Genomic DNA, 23,464 nt, shown 5'->3' with positions numbered 1-23,464 from the left:
TTTCCAAAGTGAGTGGGGGGGGGGGGGGGGGAGGGGACTTTTTGTCAACACTTCTTGTACTTTACATACAATAGATCAAATTTGAAATTCTTCTTTTATTTTCTTTCAAAGAAAGGACTTATGATGGCTGCATGTGCATTAAAACCCATTTGGAAGTGTATCGGTTGATGTTTTTTGCTTCTCTATTGAAATAAATTTTTACATTGTGAATTTTACATCAGAAGCGCGATTTGATTAATTTTAGATTGTTAACAACTCGGGTAATCCCTGTCGCACTACTTTTTTATCAACATGTTTTAACTAATTGAATCGTGATGTGCATAATTTTAATACTAGAATTAATGCCCTGAATTATCACCTCCCCAAAATTAGAACGACATGTAGGAAAATTTCATCCAAGGACCATTAATATGGAATAGTATATGTGTGTTTTAGGGGGTAAACTTTCATAATAAGGAATCTCTTCTTTTAGTCCGCCTATCCGAATGCTCTCATAAATTGCCATTGTTATTTGTTATCACTGTCTTGTTTTTTATCATTCCATTCTGTATTTGTATGTTTTAAATGTTTTTATGAATAGTGTTGAGTAAATTTTTGAAGTGTAATTTGAATATACAACATTAAATATGTCAGGGCCCAATTTTCTGGGTTCCCGCTTCTCAACCTTTTCTTTAAAAGCTTCCCCCCTGATGATGTTGTTGCTTTTTAAGTTTGATTCGATGCTGCACGCACGGTGACGTCACACACGCATCTCCATTCATTGCGCTATCAGTATTAAATTTCGTGGACTTCCTACGCTGACTGAGCTGAGGCCATCACTCAAACTTCATATGAGGAGTCATGCCCTTTTTTTAAAGGTGGGTTTGAAACTGTAGAGATTGAATGCAGCCTTTCTTTTAAATAAATACAGAAATCAGTAGATCTCAAGTTACAGTCTACGTCTGTAACTGAGTGCTAAACTCCTTGGATGGCGCGCCGCGCTGCCTGGATGCGATGGGAGGCTCCACGACCGGGATGTTTGGGCGATGTGCTCTGTCGAGTTCCCATGGCATGGCTTAAACTGGGCCGGGGGCTTGAACAGCTAACTTTAGAATAGACCTAGATCTACCCCACCTATACTAAAAATAGGACCGGGCCTAGATCTAGGGTTAATGTACATGAACGTCAAAGGCCTAGGGTTAGGGTTAGAGTTAGGATTAGGTTCAGTTTTACTTAAAAAGCTTAAAGGGATCCGGTAACTTTTTCTCAGATTCTGAAACAAAATTCTGGATTTAGCTCATGATGGAATGGTAATTAGAGTCTATAAACCTTTAGGTCAGTCAGGAACCCCATGACTTTTACAAGCCGATCGCCAGTCTGATTATCAAGATATTTATGATTGGAATTACAAATTTTGAAAACCGTTCGCCTGACGGTTTTCATAACACTAGACTCTACAGTCAATTGGGGAAAACGAGTATGGTAAAACCGGTCACTAAAAGATTTTTACTTTTTTGAGGCACTTCTTGATCATTTTGAAGCGCAATTTTTTTAGGGCTTCGATATTACACCATATCACAGACACTGATAACACGTAGGGCCGTGTATCTCAGATTTAACATTGTTAAACGATCCCTTTAAGTCTCGAGATTAAGCTTCATTGGTGAAGTTTTTGAATTTGGTACCCTACAAACGTTTGGTCAATTTTAGTGGTGGGTACTAGATCTAACTACTATTTGTTCCAGTAATACCTCGGCCATTTCGCAATTTCTGGTATTCAGCACAGACCTTTTTGTTTTATATGGCACTGAGGTTTTAATTACTGCAAGAAGAAACTGTGTGATACTTTGCCAGTCTTAAATTATTAAAATATTTATCATGCAAAGAACGCATTTAGACTTAGAGGTCTAGATCTAGTTGAAAATGAAAGTTAGATCAGATCTATAGACTAAGTTAGAAATTAGATTAGTAAGCAACTGTTTTAAGTAGTAAATGATATTGATACTGATAGTGTAGACCGAAAGCTTCAGTCTCTATAATCGTCGGTTGTTCCACTGAGACTACGTCTGGCTCCACTAGACCTCCGGTTATAGAGACTGAACGACTGCCTATGCCAGCCTGTGTTGAACTTATTCCGCTAGATTTTAGCCGCTAGGCCCCTCCCACAAACTTGCCACGGCCGTATTGTTATGCCCCCCAAATCCCCCAAAATGTCATTTTACCTCGTTCATTTCCAATTTTAAATTAGGCCTAGGCTATAATACATCGGTTCCACTTACTAACTTGATTGATATAATCCGTTTAATGGTCCCTTTTAAGGAAATTATCGGTCAAAATCGACATCCATGTTGAAAATCTTGCAAGCCGTGTTAAACTCTCGCTGCCGTCAATCTCATCCCTTCTAGTCTACGCCGAAGGCAAAATGATTATGAAGGAAAAACTGTGCGCCATCTACACGTTCGTAATGGCGTTATCACAGTTTTTCCTTCATAATCATTTTGCCTTCGGCGTAGACTAGAAGGGATGAGATTGACGGCAGCGAGAGTTTAACACGGCTTGCAAGATTTTCAACATGGATGTCGATTTTGACCGATAATTTCCTTAAAAGGGACCATTAAACGGATTATATCAATCAAGTTAGTAAATGGAACCGATGTATTATAGCCTAGGCCTAATTTAAAATTGGAAATGAACGAGGTAAAATGACATTTTGGGGGATTTGGGGGGCATAACAATACGGCCGTGGCAAGTTTGTGGGAGGGGCCTAGCGGCTAAAATCTAGCGGAATAAGTTCAACACAGGCTGGCATAGGCAGTCGTTCAGTCTCTATAACCGGAGGTCTAGTGGAGCCAGACGTAGTCTCAGTGGAACAACCGACGATTATAGAGACTGAAGCTTTCGGTCTACTGATAGTGATACTATAGTCTAGATCTCTATATAACTAAATTATTATTACTCGTATAATATTAGTGATATTACTTTACTACAAATACAATGTCTGCAGTCTGCCAAGTTGGGGAAATATGTGAATGGGTCATTTTACTATTTTTGGGAAAGTCTCTGGCTATGGGATGGAGCCTTGCCTAGCTTAGATATTGTACATGTATGCCTCTGGGCTTGGTTGTTAACTTGATGGGCCCACCTACGTATGCGACAACCAGATGCTGGTGATTGTACATCACGGACAGATACAGATACCTAACTGCCCTAACACTAGACCGAATTTTCCGTCTCTTTCGTTCGTTAGCCTCTTATTGGGGTAGGGTCGGCTCTCTCTTTAGAGACGGAAACCGTCTGTACACATTCCCTTGATAACGCCACGGCCATTTCAGGTCGTAGCGTTTTGCCCCCAAAATCCCCCAAAATGTCATTTTACCTCATGCATTGATTATTTAAAATTAGGAGAAGGTTATACTACATCGGTTCCACTTACCAACTTGACTGAAATAATCCGTTTAATGGTCCCTTTTAAGGAAATTATGGGTCAAAATCGACATCCATGTTGAAATCTTGCAAGCCGTGTTAAACTCTCGCTGCGCACGGAGTCATCTAAACCAATCTCATCCCTTCTAGTCTACGCCGAAGGCAAAACGATTATGAAGGAAAAACTGTGCGCCATCTACACGTTCGTAATGGCGTTATCAAGGGAATGTGTATAGACGGTTTCCGTCTCTAAAGAGAGAGCCGACCCTACCCCAATAAGAGGCTAACGAACGAAAGAGATGGAAAATTCGGTCTACCCTAACACTAACATTAACCTGAAACAATATTTTTGATTAGCTAAAAATTTTGATAAAATAGTCCTTTCGTTTTTATGTAGATCTAGGCCTATACTTCTAGATATTTCAGGCAAATTATGTAAAGCTTACTCTTATATTTTATTCATTGCAGAACCATGAATTTCGTACCAAGAGCCTTGGCAAAAAAGACAGCTAATACTAAGACTAAGAGCTGTGTGTCGGTGAAGAAAAAGGTCATAAACACAAATCAGGAAGGGAGCTCATGTGTGCTTTTACAAAATGTCTCTACCTCGGGCTCATCCAATGCCCAGAACCCCTCTCCATTTCCTATAAGTGCAGAGACGAGAGAACCTCCTGGAAGAGATGATAAAAACATTGGGATACCGTTGATCCATGAACTACAGAACAAGGGTAATTCAGAAGGCAAGAAGCGCCTGGATCAAGGGATATCCTTTGACCCCGCACCTAGTGATGTAGATGGCTCCAGGAAAGTTCAAACACATTCAAGTCAATCTTGTAGATCACCCCCTTTGCCGAAAGGTGATACATCAGAGAATGAAAATGAGGAAACATTTCATAGGAAGACTTCAGAGAGGACTCATACGCAATCACATGAAAATAAACTAGAAAGGCTTCAGCAGCTGAGTGATAGGATATCAAGTCAGGTTTCTGTCATGAAAGGGAACCAGAGTACAGGACATCGAGAATCCTTAACCCCTGCGAAACCTTCATCTGACCCAGTTGTGAACGATGAAAGTATGTCCTATCGGGACCAAGAAGATGTGCAACATGACGTTAAAGAGTCTGAGAACCCTGAGAGTGATGAAGAGCCACGGCCCATCGTATCCTTCAGCAAGAATCAGCGCTGGCCTGATGAGAATGAGCCAGTGTGTGTGGTCTGTGGGAAGTATGGAGAGTATATCTGCAGTCAAACCGAAGCAGATGTCTGCAGTCTGGAGTGTAAGGCTAAGAACTTGGTCAGGAGAGGAATTCAAACCACTGCTCCCAAGGTAAGTTCTACCTTTCCTCTCTAGACTATCTCCCTCTCTCTATCTCTCTCTCTCTCTCTCTCTCTCTCTCTCTCTTCTATTTTTTTTCTCTCTCGTTCCCCCCCCCCCCTCTCTCTCTCTCTCTATCTATTTTCATTCTCTATCTATCTCTTTTCCCTCTCTCTCTTTCTCATGTCAAATAAATCTTGTTATTTTCATCGAATTTCATCCTTATCACTTGATTCAAGAGTGAATATCATTTCCAAGAATTAAATTGAGGGGGGGGGGGCGACATCTCATCTCTAAATGAATTAAGATCTGCATGAAGAATCTAGGCACTGTCGTAGTGATTTTAAAGATGTACATGTATTCCAATTCTGTTTTCTCGCTACAATCAGACCAAGAAGCCAGCAGATGATACCATTGATGCATTATCTGGCCCGGGTGCTGCTGCTGATGATGCTGCTGCTGATGCTGCTGTCACTGTAGAGGAGGCTGATCAACTCTTCATTTACAGGGAGCACCCAGACATCGCTCAACTCGCCCCTGAACAGGTCCAAGATATCAGGAACGAGGCAAGTATTTCTTAATATGACGGTATACTTTCAAGTGGTAGTTGGCAGGGATCTTGCCGGTGTATTGTACCCCTGATGCTAATACCAAGTGTGGGGGACTTACCGGAAAAATTCCAGAGGGAACCCCCCCCCCCCAAGGGTGCTGACACTGGTAATAAATAATTACGGGTTGCATACTTTAAACCTCCAAAACTGTTTTAGTATTACCAAACCACCTCTATAGGACGACATAAGGCCATATTTTAGTAAGTTTGGACCAATGAATATTGTTGGTTCTTTCAACCTACAAAATTTGCTTGGTCAGGACTCTTAATTGATCCCCATGCTGCAAAATTTTATTTTTTTCAAATTGGATGAAGAAGCATTCCAGTCAGGATAAGTTAAGCTATGGTCACGAATCAGAGCAGCGACCGACCGATCAGTAGCCTGCTCGGTCGCTGCTGGAATTTAGCATTGCCCAGCAATTAGGTCGTTGCCCGGGCGGCGACCGCCCAGGCACCGAGCCTATTTTGGGCGGCGAGTGAAAAATGAGCAGGCGCCGCCCAAATTTTAAGTCCGCGCTGAAACTTCAGCCACGACCAAGCGATGCCCTAAAAACGAGCGATGCCTGGGCGGCCGCCGCTCGGTGCCCGGGCAGCCGACGGGCAGAATTGGTTAAAAACTCATCGCTCGGCCGCCGAGCAGGCTATTTTTGGGTAATGTGACCATAGCATAAGCCAAACGATTTTATGTGCAGTCTTTAACATTGCAGATGTAGTATACAGATCACTCATTCTTAGTTTACCCTATCAACATTCGCAACATAAATATCATTACACCCATAGTAACCATCATATCTAAAACTGTCACTCTTTCAAAAGAGCAAAATATACATTATTTTGGGTTTAACCTGCTGACCTACTACTACTAGCACAAAGAGATGGCTTCTATTTCATGGTATTTTCACAATACTTTTGTTGTGACATCGAAAATGTACCACAAGAAATGTATAGGTAACAATGTTTGAATGTACATCAGACATTTTAAACCTGATCAAAATTAATCATATAAATCTCACGTCCTGCCCTAACCTTAAAGGTAATACAAAGTTTTGGTATGGGGTCATGAATTTGGTTCAAATGAATGTATTGGAAGCATATGCGATCCTACAATATTCAGTAATCGTCGTTGCGGTTGAAATCAAGTCTAAAAATATGCAAAATTTTGTAAATGATAAACTCTTTATGTTGTATAGCTCCCTCTCAAGGTCAAGATATTAATTAAGCTATAAAAAAATGTTTCTTGACTAAAATCCTCCGATTAGCTATTCCCGTTTGGAAATTATATATCTCATCTGCATATTCTGAGATTTGTATGGTCACAGCTACCATTGTACGGTCATAGGCGCTATTTGAAATTTATCAACATTTAACAGGAGCACCGGTAAATTTTTATATTCAATTTTTCTTGAAAGCAGAAGTGTTTTAGAAGCTAAATTTTCTAGTGCTTATAATACATCCACAGGGGCATCTAAACATTTCAAAATTTTAAAGAATCACTATCCACCCAATTTTCAAAATTTCCCAAAACTTTGGATTATCTGTAACTTACTGTAGCCCGGGGTTTAAAAAAACAGAGATTAAACTATAAAAGAGAGAAAGAAAAAAAAACCTATGGCTATCTTACCTTTCTCTAACAGACGTGCTAGTATGCGTGCAGTGGAAGGCTAGAATAACTCTTCTCATATACGACACCCTTCTTATGCATCTTCCCCTTTTCACATTTAATTTAACTGCCACGTACGCAGCGTAATTCAAGAATTCCGTCTCCCGTGCCTGAATACAATTAGTGTTCTCACTTATTGCCATATGAACAACATTTGCCAGCTATACATGTACTTGTAACTGTGGCAAATACATAAATTTCCTTCATTCAATTTGATATTCATGAACGAATATGAATAAATGACCTTTTATTTAAACATCTAAATACAGATTCAGCTTAACAGAGATGCACGGGTCGAGGGTTTGCACTTGGTACTCTCCACCCAGGTCTTAAATGGGTACCCAGTAGGATGCGATCGTCATTGTTGGTCAAATAGTTGTTTGAGCGTTGAATAAAGCCTGGCTGGAATGATCCCCAAGGAGTGGAGATTGTGCACACAGTGTGTGTGGGCAAGTATTGAATCCAATGACAGGGTTAAAAGTATATCTGTAAAGAGCTTAGTAGAGACATCATAGATGTCACTATGAACATGACAGACAAAGAAAGCGGAAAAAATATACAGTTCCTCAGGTAGACAAAGGAACATCCCTTCACTGCTATTATGTAAAAATGTGTAGAACAGGTGTCACATGCACATTCACCATTTTACATAATAGCAGTGAAGGGATATTCCTTTGTCTACCTGAGGAACTGTATATTTTGTCCGCTTTCTTTGTCTGTCATGTTCATAGTGTGTATTAAGTGCTATATAAAAGTGGAATTATTATTATTTATTAATTTTGTATTATTCTTTAAACTCTCTTTTGTCAGGTTCAGATTTTTGTTGAAGGGATAAATATTCAGAGACCTATCTTGGAGTTTGAGCAGCTTTGTCTTCCAGCTAAGAGTAAGTCAAAAAGTGTACATTAGTAGAAATGTTCAGTATCTAAAGATAGCTGTGTAGAAGTTATTTGTATAAAAAGTATTAAAATATCAGCTGTGCATAATGTTCAATTGTTCGTATTCTAGTATTAAGGAGACTACACATGAATGTAACTCTAAAATATTCTACACCATCTACCCTATGCATGCCTTTTGAATTTTCGCAATGTAGGAATCATTTTATTTTTGAAATACCCGGTAATCCTTTTTTTCTCAATTCTCTCTTCCTTTTTCTCTCATTCTCACTCCCAAACCTCTATTTCTGTACCCCCTTCCTCTCTCTATCTCTGTACCCCCTTCCCCTCTCTATCTCTCTCTCTGTATCCCCCTCTCCCCTCTTTTTCTCACCTTGAAACCCCTATATGTTTGTCCCTCTCTCTGTCTTCTTTCCCTTTCCACTCTCTTTCTTTGTATGTGTTCCAATGTAATATGGGAAGTTGTGGAACATCAATAATAATAATAATAATAATAATAATTCCCCTTTTATATAGCGCTTTATACATCTATGATGTCTCTAAGCGCTTTACAGTTAAATTATTACCCCGGTCATTGGATTCAATACTTGCCCGCATATTTATTATTATTTTGTGAATCTATATGCTAATCATTTGTTTATATCTTGTTATGTACATGTTTGCAGTACATAGTAATCTCCAATCCTCTGGATACATTACTCCTACACCGATCCAGATGCAAGCCATCCCAATATCCCTTGCTTTGAGAGACCTTATGATATGTGCTCAGACCAGCTCAGGAAAAAGTGAGTTTTAATAATGATAATAATAGTCTGTTGTTGTCATGATGTAAAAATCTGGATTTATATAGCGTTTAAGAACATTGGATTAATTCAAGCACAATGTGCACCATCTCCACTCCCTGGGAAGTATTCCTACCATATGGTCACCATGATTGAATATGGCAATTACTAACACCAAGGTTTTTGATTGTTGTAAAGACATTTTTTAGTGGTTCCAATATTTTGTGTGTGACTTGTTTTCAACTACAGGATCGAGCATGTGATCTTTATTTACTGGGAGCAAAGCAAAATGTCTTTACAACAATTGAAACTTCTCCCAGGTAGCCTAACATCTAAAACAGGTTTTTGTTACCCTACCAGCCCAGGTGCCCATTTTTCTCCCGAGAATGGAGTATGGACAAATGTATAATTAATGCCTTGCCAAAGGACATTAGTGCTATATCGGGATCAAACCCACGTCATGTCAAGTTCTTAAACCACTCAACTACAACACCTGAGTTTTCATTGTAATTATTTCTTTGTTTGTACTTTTTTATTCAATTTGTAAGTTGTTTTTTTAAAGGCTAATGAAAATTATTGTTTTAAAAATGTTATTACTTGTATATGATGATTTTACGTGCACCATACATAGAAATCAAGTAAGTGTAGTTGTTGTTTTTTCCCTGTTTTTGTTTCAGCCCTATCATTCCTTGTTCCTGCTGTGATGACCATATATAACCAAGTACTAACAGGGGTAGGAAGCAAAGATCCGCATGTCCTCATCTTCACTCCTACAAGAGAACTGGCTATGCAGATAGAAGAACAGGCTAAACAACTCATGAAAGGTACAATGAGTGATTTCAAGTTGGGTGTTAGGGCGGTGTTAGTGTTTAAAAAACACTAACACCAGCCCGAACACCGAAATGGAAACCAGCTGGTGTTAAGACTTTGACCTCAGAATATCGTCAACATCCGGTAGCTAATGTTATCAATTTTGCAAAATTGTTGTCTGCTGAACCGACCTTTGTGGCTGGTGTTCATATTTCATGTACAGATGTCCTATTTCCAGCAAATGTCCAGAAAGGTGTCAACTGTGAATACAAATGTGAGCACAAATGTCTATGACCCAATCATGATAAATAAGGGTTTTCACCGAGTTGGTTAGCCCGTTCTTCTATTTATAATATATCACTTTTAAATTTACTGTCATTGTAGGAATGTTGAGTATGAAGACAGCACTTTTAGTTGGAGGGCTCCCTCTACCACCACAATTGCACAGGTTACGACAAGGCATTCAGGTGAGTTCAAGGTGTAGTAATGTCTTTCAAAGATGCCAATTTTCATTTAGATTAAAGATAAACTTGAGTTCTGGTAAAAAATGAAAATGAATTCTCACAGAATCAAACAAAACTTACACTGAATGTTCAAGAGTACAAATAAATGTCATTTGCCGAACAATTTTGGTAGAAAATGTATACTGGCTGAGTATTGAGCATAGAAAAATAAGAAAATCAAGGTTAGTAGCCCTGACACCATTTGTGTAGTCCCATATACCTCTTTCTGTGTACAGTACTTGTTACTTTACCAAGACTGGGTCAAATTTATCGTGATTTTGATGGCTCCAGAACCTTGCAGTACACACCAATACTTACATGCTACAGGATCAACTTTTTCTGATCCATTCCACACCTTTTCTTTCACAATGCAATTGCATGACCAGAACTCTGCAACTTTATCTTTAATTCAAGACCCTGTCAAGTGTCATATCTCTGTGGCAGGTGCTAAGTTGTTCAAAACACATATGGACAGATATTATTTAGAATTTGTTTGATGGTTTATTTTACCGGAAAGCTTGTGTATGCTTGTAAGTAAGCAGACAGGGGATCGACGGCTTTAAGTCCTCTCAGAGGAACTTGGTAGTGAGGTTTGATGCCTTTCTAAAGGGTACTAGCGCATTGCCTTGGTTTCGAACCCAGGAACTCCCGGTTAATCTTAGTGTATAACCCTAAAAACATTGGTATTTTCCCATTGAATCTTTATTTCCATAACCCATGGTTTAAAATCAGCCGAAAATAAGCGCAACACAGTCAGAGGTCCAATATTAGACGCCTGCAAGGCAAGGTAGGCTTAATTTGCGCTAATTTTAAACCATGGGTTATTTGAATGAGGGTTTAAAACCTGGGTTAAATTTTAACCTCCTTTGTGAATTCGGATACAAAGGGTTAAAACCTTGAGTGTGGAGTCAAAGCTCTGTGATATGTAATTTAATGGATGATCATCATATTCTCTTCAGTTATTTACACAATTTAACTCTATTGTTGCCAGTCAGCTTAAAGCTATGAAGTGAGCTGTACTTTGTTTTATATCTTAGTTTATTGTAGGTACACCTGGCAGGATCATGGAGATCATCAAACAAGAAGGTAAGAATGCCAAAAGTATTGTGCATATTTATGTATTTTGATAGTGATCCTACATTTTCTTCAGCAAAAGAAACTTTAAGTTTTATTCTGTCCTCAGGCCCATTTTCTCATCCCAAACAACATTTTAAGAAATCATCGATTTTGGGGTATGTCATTTGCACTACTGGAAAAACCCACACAAAAATGTTGAAGCTTGCTCATACCAAATTTTTAATGAGTAGTGTGCATCCGCAACTTGTCGCTACCCTGCGTGCAATAGCACAGAAGTAAGGAGAGTCCTGTGACGAAAAACCGGAATCACGCTGAATTTTTTATTTATGCTTCACAAATGGGTGAAAATTTGGCAGGCGTTTCCAAAGATCAAACTCCAGAGGTGGATTTTCAATTTTAGTTTTGGAATTTGAGAAAAATCAATGATTTTGCTTGCAGTGTAAATGCAGCTATTATTTAGTAACAGTTTCATTCCAAGAAGTCATGTACATGCATTTTAAGCAATGTAGGATATTTATATAATATTGACTGGCCTTGAGGGGTATATCAGAAATATTGACCAAGCTCAGATCATATTGCCCCGAGTCGAAAGACGAGGGCAATATGGTCTTAGCGCGGTCAATATTTCTGATATCCCCCGAAAGTAAAGCCAGTCAATATTTTTATTGTTATCCAAATCAGACATCTAGAGCAAATACAGACATCCACCATGACAATCTCAAGAACTGAACAAACTTTGTCAAACCAACACTGTGCATCCAGTGCTTGACAAAATTTTCGATACACTGCAAACAGTGTGTATTTGGTGTGATTATTACGTCACAATAGAGTGCGCGCAAGGTGCGCAGGTTCTCGTACGCATAATAGATGCGCAATGAAAATGCGACGCGGTCAATACAAGATGCCGGGATGCGAGACCGTGGAAAATACCAAGGTATATTTTCACTCGTCTCTACACGCAAAGTCAATACGCGCAGGGAGACCAAGGAAAATACAAAGAATATACCCCTCCGTTCCCACTGCTAGTGAAAACTAGGGCAATACGGTTTTGTAAATGACCAGCTCAGATGTCTGATACGGGTAATAATTGTTATTAATGTAATGCTTCCTGGGAGAAATTTCAACTATTTAAACATATTTGTGGCTTACACCCAGTAAAATACAGATCGATCAATTGATCTTATTTACTGGGTTTAAGCCACAAATATGTTTAAATGTAGGAATTGTGTTGCTTTAATAAACACCACATGAGCAATCAACAGACATTGAGTGTGGAAGAATATTAAATAAAAAATGTTCCATGAAAAGCATGGCTCAATCTTCAAATGCATTAATATTCTAAATATGGCAATGTAACAGCATTAAAATCAGGACATATTTTTATGCTACATGTTCGTATAGTCCCATATACATCTTTCCGTGCAGTGTTTGCTACTTTACCAAGACTAGGACAATTTTTTCATCATTTTGATGACTCCAGAATCTTCCAGTACACACCAATGCTTATATGCTAGATGATCAACCTTTTCTGATCGATTCCACAACGTTTCTTTCACTATCTTATTGTTTCCCTATCTTATTGACTTGCTAAATTCACAGTTATGATCATGCACTTTGTCCACATTTGTATAGAATTATAAATATAATTATTTTATTTTATGTGAAATAGTATATAACTTTTTAACTAAGACGATTGTACAACCTTGATAATTGATTAATGAAAATGATAATATAATACGGTAAATCAAGTTTACCATTGTTAACTTTTGTAATGATTGAAACATACTTACCACATATTTATTACAAGAAAAATCTCAAAATTACCATATTTCATGTCTCTCATCTGATTGCATACCTACCGATCAATTTACAATATATGTTATCCATAACTCACCAATGAAAATGTAAAATGTAATTTATTAATTTTTACAACCAGTATTCTCTCTGTCGAAATTGTACTTTTTACCTTATTTTCGATATGTCTGATATACACTCTCATCCTCAGCATCATTTATTATATATATATATATATATATATATATCTCTATCTCTCGCCTTGTCTCTCTTTCTCTCTCCCTCTATCCCTTTGTCTCTTTCTCTCCCTCTCTGTCTGTCTCTATATCACACTTTTCCTGGATCTCCTGTGCTGTCTGCACTATTATCCTCCCTACCTCTCTTCTATATTTCCCTCCAGCCCTATGATGATTGTGGAATAGAATGTTAAGCGAATTTTATGAATTGTATTAATTTGTATATATATATGTGTACACTGATTTATTTAAAATTCAATCACTGCGTGATATGTCTCAATACGTTTTATGTTTGTATAAATATTTATGTTTTTACAATGTACAAAGTTCTGCAATTCAACCATCTGGCTGCAAATGAATTTTTAATAAAACCATTACCATTACATTACCATTACTATGCAATCACTTGACCAGGGGCCCGTTGCATAAAAATTACCATTGACACTGACCCTGTCAAAGAAAAGATTTCCCTGACGTCCCCCCCATCTACAAATTAATACACCCTACCCGCACCCTTAGTTAAAACTCAGACGAGTATTTTGGAGGACCAACCAACCAAGAACCAAGAGAACTTTGCCATCAATGGCAACTACCATGGTAACAGGGCTCAACAGCCAATCAAAATTAAGGTTCCCATGGTAGTTACCATTGTAAGTTTTGTGCGACGGGCCCAGAACTCCACTTTATCTTTAGTACAGGATCCACCTGGTTCCTGTATTAAATGGGTTAACATGTATTTGCAAATAAGATTCAGACAAACTATCTCTGGTTTAGTTTTTTACAGATCAATGTTCTTAATTACTGTCTTCTTTTATTGATTCAAGGTGTTTGTCTGAGTGAAATAAAGCTGGTTGCGATTGATGAAGTAGACACCATGCTACAGCTTGGATTCCAGCAGCAGGTATGAATCATTACCTCTACGTGGCAGAAATTATCTGGTAAAGCAAGTTTTTAACTTTTTCTGTTACATGGCATCTGTTACAGGCATCGTTTAACAATGTTAAATCTGAGATGCACGGCCCTACGTGTTATCAGTGTCTGTGATATGGTGTAATATTGATGCCCTAAAAAAATTGCGCTTCAAAAAGATCATCAAGAAGTGCCTCAAAAAATTAAAAAATCTTTGAGTTACAGGATTTACCATACTCGTTTTTCCCCAATAGACTGTAGTGTTGGAAAAACCGTTTGGCAAACGGTTTTTAAAATTTGTAATTCCAATCATAAATATCTTGATAATCAGACAGGCGAGCGGCATGTAAAAATCATGGAGTTCCTGACTGACCTAAAGGTTTATAATTATGATTACAGCATGACCTAAATCCAGGATTTTGTTCAGGATCTGAGGCAATGTTACCAAGTCACTTTAAGTTGCAGGAATTCTCTGGTATTGCAAGTGTTTAACTTTTCCGTTACATGTTTTAATTATTGAAGATATACTTTTTTATGATAAATAATGATTGTACTGATAAGATGTAATTGTGTAGAAGGGGGAAACAGGAAAATTGATTTTATTCAATATATTTTAGAATAACATATATAGATTCCAGTCTAAATACATTTTAGTGCCACGGCCGTTTGCCATTTTAAATGAAGAGTGACAAAAGATGTGCTTTCTCTCTCCAGTAACTTACAAGTAACAAAGGATAACAAGTTTAGATTTGTTTGGGACAAAAGAGAGCAAATTACTGTTGTGACTGATTTTATGATACAGCTTATGACCCCTGTTATCGAAAGTTTACGCAAAAAATAAATCACTCATCACTAATCAAAAAAGTTAGCCATATCCCATCTTGCAATCTCATATAACTACTGATGGTATCAAACCCAAAGAATGCTATTTATGAAGTATGTTAAGATGTTTAAAATGGACTTTCTTTGTTTGATTTAGGTATATGACATCATGACTCACTTACCGGATAACCATCAAACCATCTTTACCTCGGCAACCATTCCATCATCCATAGAGAAGATGGCATCCTCTCTACTCAGCAATCCTGTCTTCATCTCGGTCGGAACGGTGAGGATCTTTCCCCCCCCCCCTAACTTCCCACTGCGTTAGCTCTTTATTAACAACCTCACGATGTGATGGATCAAAGGTTCATCGTGATATAGCAATTAATGATGTTGATGATGATGATGACAAGGATGATGAGGGAGAAGATGATGATGGTGTAGATAACAATGGTGATGATTAGGATGATGATGATGATGGGCAGTAAACCAGTAGTCATAGTGGTGATGGTTGAGATGATGGTGGTGGTGGTGGTGGTGATGATGATGATGATGATGATGATGATGATGATGATGATGATGATGATGATGATGAGATGATGACGACGACGACGATGATGATGATGATGATGATGATGATGATGATGATGATGATTATGATTATGACGATGATGACGATGATGATGATGATGATGATGATGATGACGATGATGATGATGATGATGATGATGATGTCGATGAGGAGGAGGAAGATGATGATGGTGAAGATGATGCTCAGTTTTAAGACGACAGTGGTCATTGAAGGTTGTAATTCTGGTTCAAAACTAAGCCATGGAGTACAAGAATCAGGCCTATGGGTTTTACAACTCTGTCCCTAATTTTGATTTTATTTGTTGAACACATTCCCCAAGATAACTTGGGGTTACAGCAATTAAAGATGCTGAGTTAAATGAAAATGTGATTGTCTCCAAAGTTGTAAGTCACATGGATAGTTACATACAAGCCTGTAGTTGCTTTCTAAGTATTTTATGTAACAGATGAATCAATTGATGAATCAATTATTCTACAGCCTAGTACACCCTGTACATCAGTGAAACAGACCATCTTATGGGTAGAGGAACCGTCCAAGAAAAAGAAACTCTTTGCAGTACTACAGGATCCCAAACATTTCAGGTATTTACACTTGTGACTCTCTACAATGTTTTTTAAATCACTCTGTATATACTTGTATGCATGCAATCTGTTTCCCAAACTTGTTAATTGAATTTGCTTGTGTACACTTGCATACATATATGTCTGCTCTATTCTCTGCAAAAGTTGTGATTTGTCCTGTGCCTTTGTTTTATTTTGCTATGCACCTGAAGAAGCACAACATTTATGCTTGAACAATTTTCATAATGCTGACTTTTGTTAATGTCATAGTTGTTATTTATTTAATATTGTTGCTCATTTTCAAGATAGTTGAATGAGATGCTGTTTAAATGTTTAATACCAACAATTGTTTACATTGCTGTCTATATCATTCATTAAAAATTCAGATAGGCTAGTTTTGGACCAAATTATAATCAGTTACATGCTAGTTTTTTTTTACCAAGAATCAATCAACCTACTTTGCCGGAACCGTTGATATTTGAAGTGTTTCCTTGGGATCAAAGGTCAAAAGGGGTAACATAGAATGACTTATTGTTTCTTTGACAGGCCACCAGCCATAGTCTTTGTGGATTCCAAACTTGGAGCAGATTTATTGGCACAAGCAGTTGAAAAGGTATGCTTTACAGAGCATTAACATGTGAAGTAGAGAGTGTGAATGATGAAAGAGGGGAAGATGGAATGAGAGATTGTGGCTAGAGGAGTGAGAGGTAGAAAAGGTATTTGAGAGTGACATAATGAGACTACAAAGATAGGTGTAGTGAATAAGATAGAGGGAGAGAGAGGAGGGTGTAGAGATTGGGAGAATCACAATAATAGGATAGCTTTTTTTTGACGAAACTAGCTGGTAATAGGACTCTGAGTCAGGTTGTCCTGTCTGCCTGCACATGCATTTGGCTACAGCATCATGCCTTTACAGTCTTGCCCTTTGAATAGTACATAGGATACTCTTACCATTTCATGTCACAGAATTATGAAGTTGTCAAATCATATATTTGTTTGAAAACACAGCATGAAGTGAGAAAGAGGCAAGTATTAAACAAGATGTATTGAAAAATAGAGAAGTAAGACTGGGAAGTACATTTAAAAGCATACCAGCCCTTACAATACACATGAGCTGCAGAGAAAAGAAATATCAAGAAGAGAAGTTCAGAATGAACTATTGTCCTTGAGAATATCTTTACTTCTTACCCTGCTCCAAATATATCCTTGAATATTTCAGAGCAGTACGACTTGTAGGTTGCCAGTATGTATGTATAAGGACAGAGCCTAGGCATACCAAACATGCCTTGGTAACATGATACATGTCAGTCTCTGGACCTAGGTGTATGGTGGCTGTACACCTTGTATCTTAATCCACGTGATATTTGGTTTGGGATGAATATCAGAAGACCAAGTAGCTGAGGGGACATGGTATGCTTTATCGACAAGTTCAACTTGGGTGTAATGGGAAAAAAGATGATGCATTTAAAGGGCAACCCAACCCTTGTATAAATGAGTTCAATTGTATGAAAGCAGAAAAGTAAAATTAACAGAATGGTGGAATTTTGAAATAATCAGACCAATAATAAGAGAATTATGAATGTTTGAAATATGAGATCACTACATAAGTGCCAAACTCAAACTGACAATTTGGTCCATGGATTGTGAAGTAGAGTCGGACACAGACAAGTCTCCTGCTTGTCGTGCACAAAAATATCAATAATTTCTGTTTTTGTCCAAAGAGCCTTCTCCCTTGGGGCACTACTCAAAATATAATGTAGATAGCATATTAATTTAGGTCACTGAAGAGAAAAGACACTCCTGATCCATACGTCTTTGACATTTTAGTCATTTTGTGTGTTTGAACAAATGGGAAAATTGTCAGCCACTATGTATATCATAGAGACTTTACTGATTTAACCAATATGAAGAGCCCATACCATAGTGATTACAAATTGCAAAAATCATAACTTTCTCATCTGTTTGTGCAATTTTATTCAAAATTTAACCAGTTTGCCTCTCAGGTATTTCTCCTTTCTTCTAGAGAAGTTTACTAACAAGGTTTAAATTCTCTTTAATATAGAGTATGGATATTCTTGTAATAAGTTACTCTTTACACTCACATACCATGTTCATTGAAATTTGGATTTAAATGTTAATTGATGCAGGAAGAAGAGATTTCAAAGAATAATTTAGGCATGCATGGCATTGAATGTTATACCAACTGTTGTTAACTGATTGAGAAAATTTTTTAGCTGTACATTCTAAAAATTCTTAGATTATTACAGTCAGACATTATAAAACCCTAGTTACTGATGTTAGAATGTGAAGATTTGTCCAATTTCACCCGAGTCCTGATGCAATAATTCATTTTGAACGTTTCTCTTTTGATGTAGGCTTGATACAGGTACTACCATGCTCCATAGACAAGAGTTAATGTTAATTTGTAACTTAGTTAGTTATCACTTTTCCTCACATATGAACATTATTAACTAGAAATTAATTGGTTTTTCCATGTTGTTATTTATATGTTAGAGCTGTGGTGTAGCCGTAGCATCATTACATGGAGACAAGCCTCAGATTCAACGTAATGGTATCCTGCAGAGGTTCAGAGATGGTGCATATGATGTCTTGGTCAGTACCGCTGTCCTGGGGCGGGGTATTGACCTCCCAGGGGTCAAGATGGTCATCAACTTTGACATGCCAGGGACCGTAGAGGAGTATATACATCAGGTCAGGTCAGGTCATTCATTTTATACAAAAAGTAACATTTTTTATGGACATTATTCGCATGACCGAAATTTGGTAACCATTGCAACATTTTCTGTGAGGGTACATTTTTTACTTTTGTGAAATGCTTTGAAAAGCAGCTTTATTTAATATTGTTATATGTAGAAAATTTTGAATTAAGAAGTTACTTTGATAGAAAAGTGTACTAGACAATGTGGGACCTTAAATCCACAAGCCTTGCTTTCAATCAAGGTCACCTCATCTTTTTGTTGTACCGCCTTACTCTGTTCACTTGTTATATTCATGTCATATTTGTAATGTGTGTTATGAAAGAAAGATAAATAAAACTTGAAACTTGAACTTGAATGCCATATCAAAGTCAAACAAAAAAAATTAGCATAACATGTGTGTTGATGGTGAATGTTACCACTCATCCTACTTTGCATATGTTAAATTGCCCACACTTCGTTAAATGCTTTCTCAAGATACATGTATACTTTGATATAGAATAATTTCTTTTTGTTTTGTTTTTCTTTCAAATTTCGCGTTTCTATTGTATCCTTTGAAACTTCCCATTCATCTTTGCACCATCTTTCTCTCATCTCATTTCTTTTTAGATCGGGAGAACAGGGCGCTTGGGAACAAACGGAACTGCCATGACCTTCATTAACAACAGCAGCAAAAATATCCTTTTCAGCATTTGATATCTTCAACTATAAGATGATGATATGTCATTTGAATAGGCCATTTTCGCAATGTAACAAAATTTGTGCATACGCCAATGTGAAGTGCCTCGGTACAAATTATTTGATTCACCTGTTACAAATAAATGTAGCTCAATAGTCAGAATAGTCATTAGTTGATGCTACATGGGACAAACATGGCTTTTCCTACCTAGCAGCATGTAACATATGCAATTTCCATTCTGACTATTGAAATTTAATTATTTGTAACCTGTGAATAAAATAAATTTGTATTAAAACACTTCAAAAAGGTGTATGCATAAGTTTGGTTACATTATGAATATGGCCCATTAATACTCCAGTTAGGCCTATAAAAAAATATGATGTATTGCCCTTTAGGTGCCAAAACATGGTTTGGTAGGTCGGCATACTTTTCTTTTTAAACTTTAAAAAAAACTTTTTCCTCTTTGTGCTGATATTTCTCAGTTTTGAATGCTTTTTTCTCTAAAGCAGAGCGTAGATTTCAAGATTTTTGGGTCAGTTGCAAAGGGCAATACAACATCTTTTTTGTTAGGCCTTATCTCATACAGTGTACATACACTGTTTGAAGTCTGATGAGCACTATGAGTCAAGTTGTGTAGTTAAGTAAACTTGATCTTGCTCTTCCCAATTTAGAAACTAAACTAAGGTCCTTTTTGTATCAGTTATTTCCAGTAATTATCACGTTCTTGTTTGTGTATAGTCTTAGATTATGGGATGTGGAACTAATTTATGATTTTACATCATCCTGTCACACAAGATTATTTCCATGTTTATGATTCCTTGACAGACTGAATTTATTCACAGAGTCTATTTTTTCAACTTATGGAAGCTAGTGGAGCCTGACCAAACAAACCAAGACGATGTCAAAACAAGCCGAAAATGATGTCAAAACAAGCGACTGTCCATACATGTTTGGCTTGAGGAGTAGTCCGCTTCAAGTCATTGCTGAACGACTTAGGGTCAGATATCCAATATACTTAGCACAATAGTACACAAAATCTCCTGGACATATACGCCACAACAACTACCCTTACTAGGACAATTCAACTCCACCCCCCCCCCACCCCCGAAAGACTAACCCTAGGTTTAATAACGTACGAGGTAGTTGTCTGATGATAATCAGAAATTTGTAAAGGGGGCGCTGATCATTGTTATGGTGCAATTGTTCGCAGGGGGTAGTCAGTCAGACACAACTTCAGAAACTGAGTACAGGCAAATACCCAGAATATTAGTGAATATAGAACCCTCAATGTTCAATGCCAGGCAGTGTTTACAAAAGACATGGGGAAAACCTTTCAAAGTCAACCTAACGACGCTATAGATTTTTATACGAAATAATGCTGTGGGTCGATTATTTTCAAAATCCCTGAGAAATAGGTCCTGTTAAAATACCTTCAAGTTCTATGGCAAACATAAAATAAATGAATCAACAGCAAGTTTAAAGTGAAAAGAAATACCAACAACAGGTCGACCATGGAAGATTTTCCCCATGCCTTTGAACACACATTAAACATTGAAAACACCATATTCATTGTACGCTATTCTCCGTTTTCTGAGTATTTAGCTGTACATGTACTCTATTTTCTGAAGTTGTGTCTGACTGGTATAATGTATACAAAGTAACAAAGGCCTAATTGAAGAGCATGGTAAGAAAGGGAAGAAAGCATTAATCACCGGAGCAGTAGCAGCATGTGTCTGGTAATGCTGCTTACAAAATGAGAAAACAAAATGGCTATAGGCATGAAATTAATTTTTTATGATTTAAAAAAAATAATATTTAAAGCCCCACTATACTATACTTACATCTACTTGCGCCCCTTTTATAGTCGGTGCCTGTTGGTCCCCCATGATCCCCTTTTTCTTATGTTAATTGAGAGCTGATTCAATGTGATAACCACCTGTTATTGACCTTGCAGGGAGGTCTAATCCCCCCTGGCCAAACTAGTGCAGACAGGCTTTGAGGGTTGCACCTTTCTAGATAAAGGTAACTTATCAAAGGGCTTTACTGTGTTTATATAGTCCTGTGGAGTGGAATACATGAAACAGGATTTGGCTTTATATTCGTGATGTGAGAGAAAAGAAAAACAGATGCTGTCTGTAGATCACGTTTCCTTGACCATAAGATATCATTGCACAGCTCTTCCTGCAGTTCACCGGTACCCTGAAACCCCTGGGTGTGATCCTGCCTCCCGAGCTGATCAACTCTCCTCATCTTAGCTACCACAGACAGCAGCATCGCTCAAGAGACAGGCGGGTGGATGCCTCCTCACATCGCGGCATGCCTGGAGGCAGTGGTTACCATGACAACAAGAGGAGTAGAGACAGGTGGGTATCTTTCAATTTGAAACAAGCCATTTTGTGAGAAATGATTTGTTTTGTAAACTCCAGTCATTAGCCAAGAGTTTCTTTGAGTTGTACCTTGGACTCTTTGTTATCATCTTGTTATCATCTTGTTATCATCTTGTTATTTGTGTTCTTGGAATTAAGAACTAAATCTTTGTTTAAGAATCGAAATTGTTAAATTGAGGATTATAAAAATTGTAAGAATTAAAACCTCTTAATGACTTACAGTTGAGCTCCATTAGGAAGAACACTGTCGCAACAAACTAGTCATAAAGCAGCTTTTTCTTTCTGGGCTCCCTTCTTTGTATTCCTATTGTTTTGTAACCCTGAGATAAACAAAAGTTTTGATATAGTAAGATGATTTCCATTGCCCCAAGGAGTTTGTTGTAACAAGGTGACACTATAAGATAACCTCCTTGTACCTTATTAGATGATTCAACTCTGAGTAATCAGCGATATACTCGTGTGTATCTTTTTATCTTTCCCAAACTTCTACAGAGAAAGTGTGACTGATATCTTGAAGAAAAGGAAAAGAAAATTCAAGCCTTGAAGTTCTGCCGAGGACTGTTGCAGCACGAGACTCGACTCGTCTTTCAGATGGCTGCTTCAAGTTTTAGGGAAGACCGAGCTAACATAATGGTAGATAGCGATCAAATTGATATACCACATCTGTGTGCGCAACAAGTGGACTATTAATATTCACTGATTCAGTGAGGAAATTTCAGCTCCGATTACCCATGCAAATCTTCCATAAGGGGATTCCGTCTTCAATTCAATCTACTGGAAACTGGGCTTGCTTTAGGAGTTGATGGGGTTTGCTTTGTGATTGTTTCGTAAATTGGAATAAATGGAGAATAAAGCACAAGAATCCAGTCACCATAGTATCAAAAGTTGCAAGGGTATCTCAGCAAAATGAACGATAATATAAAGAGAGATAAAAGTCCATTCCAGTTTTGATACATGCATTTCATGATTATATGCTCTCATGGCAGGATAGATTTCTATGTTCACGGTATTCAGATAAGCAATGATCTTGAAGAAAGCCATGTTAAAACAGAATTTATGTACGGTCAACTATGCTGAACACAAAGTTGCAGAAGTTGAATCATTTTTTTAATTTTTACCAAACTGTGCAAAACTTGTGTAAACTTGTCTTATTTTACCTTTCCAAAGTCAAATTTGGGTTGGTCAAATTATTTTTGCAGTCTCAACAGATTTGACTATGCCAGAGTAAACTATACATCTACATGTAATGTCGATGGCAATACGATTTCAGATCATACATGTAGATTGTGATTTTCAGTTTGCTTATTTCTATCAGACTTCGTCATATGAACATCTTTGACAAATGATTGTGAAATTTCTTTTTTCTGTTATATCAAGTAAACAGCCTATTTATATACCAGTAAATAACTTTACTTCAAAAACATACTTTTCTACTTTATGTATCATTTGTGTCCTCTCTAGTTCTGTAGCATGTGCATATTAAAATTAAACCAGAAAATATTATCCTTTGACATAAGAACATAACTCATTACCGTATGTAACAGTTGGTCAAAGACATGTATGGTAAAGTCTCGTTCAGATATGGCGCAGTAGAAAAAAAAGGACTGGTGCTTATTTACCAAGCTCTGTCTAATAAGAAATGTATTACACTTCATGTCATCAAAAAACAGCACTGCGGTTTTTCGGATAGAAATAAACTTCTCATATAGCAGA

General features: G+C 37.5%; 1 protein-coding gene across 2 annotated transcripts; it reads left to right on the top strand.

Moving 5' to 3' along the window:
- Positions 1 to 775: 775 nt before the first annotated feature.
- Positions 776 to 23,252, top strand: LOC763050 (probable ATP-dependent RNA helicase DDX59). Of its 2 annotated transcripts, none has more exons than XR_004062390.1 (16): positions 776 to 857; positions 3,871 to 4,729; positions 5,107 to 5,283; positions 7,798 to 7,873; positions 8,549 to 8,668; positions 9,343 to 9,489; positions 9,860 to 9,942; positions 11,016 to 11,064; positions 13,910 to 13,986; positions 14,974 to 15,102; positions 15,886 to 15,989; positions 16,515 to 16,581; positions 18,483 to 18,680; positions 19,295 to 19,361; positions 20,205 to 20,361; positions 21,540 to 21,646. XR_004062390.1 is itself a non-coding variant. In XM_030976446.1 (16 exons), exons 2-16 carry the CDS (start codon positions 3,875 to 3,877, stop codon positions 22,293 to 22,295), a joined length of 2,391 nt encoding a protein of 796 aa, XP_030832306.1. In that variant the 5' UTR covers positions 776 to 857; positions 3,871 to 3,874; the 3' UTR covers positions 22,296 to 23,252. The 2 variants fall into 2 exon arrangements, 1 of the variants encoding a protein (XP_030832306.1); XM_030976446.1 differs by lacking the exon at positions 20,205 to 20,361 and adding an exon at positions 22,244 to 23,252 and having other exon boundaries at positions 21,538 to 21,727.
- The last annotated feature ends 212 nt before the right edge of the window (positions 23,253 to 23,464 follow it).

The sequence above is a fragment of the Strongylocentrotus purpuratus genome, unplaced genomic scaffold (genome assembly GCF_000002235.5).
Source record: "Strongylocentrotus purpuratus isolate Spur 01 unplaced genomic scaffold, Spur_5.0 spur5_scaffold_9, whole genome shotgun sequence".
Classification (NCBI taxonomy): domain Eukaryota; kingdom Metazoa; phylum Echinodermata; class Echinoidea; order Camarodonta; family Strongylocentrotidae; genus Strongylocentrotus; species Strongylocentrotus purpuratus.
This window is presented reverse-complemented; position numbering and strand designations above follow the sequence as displayed.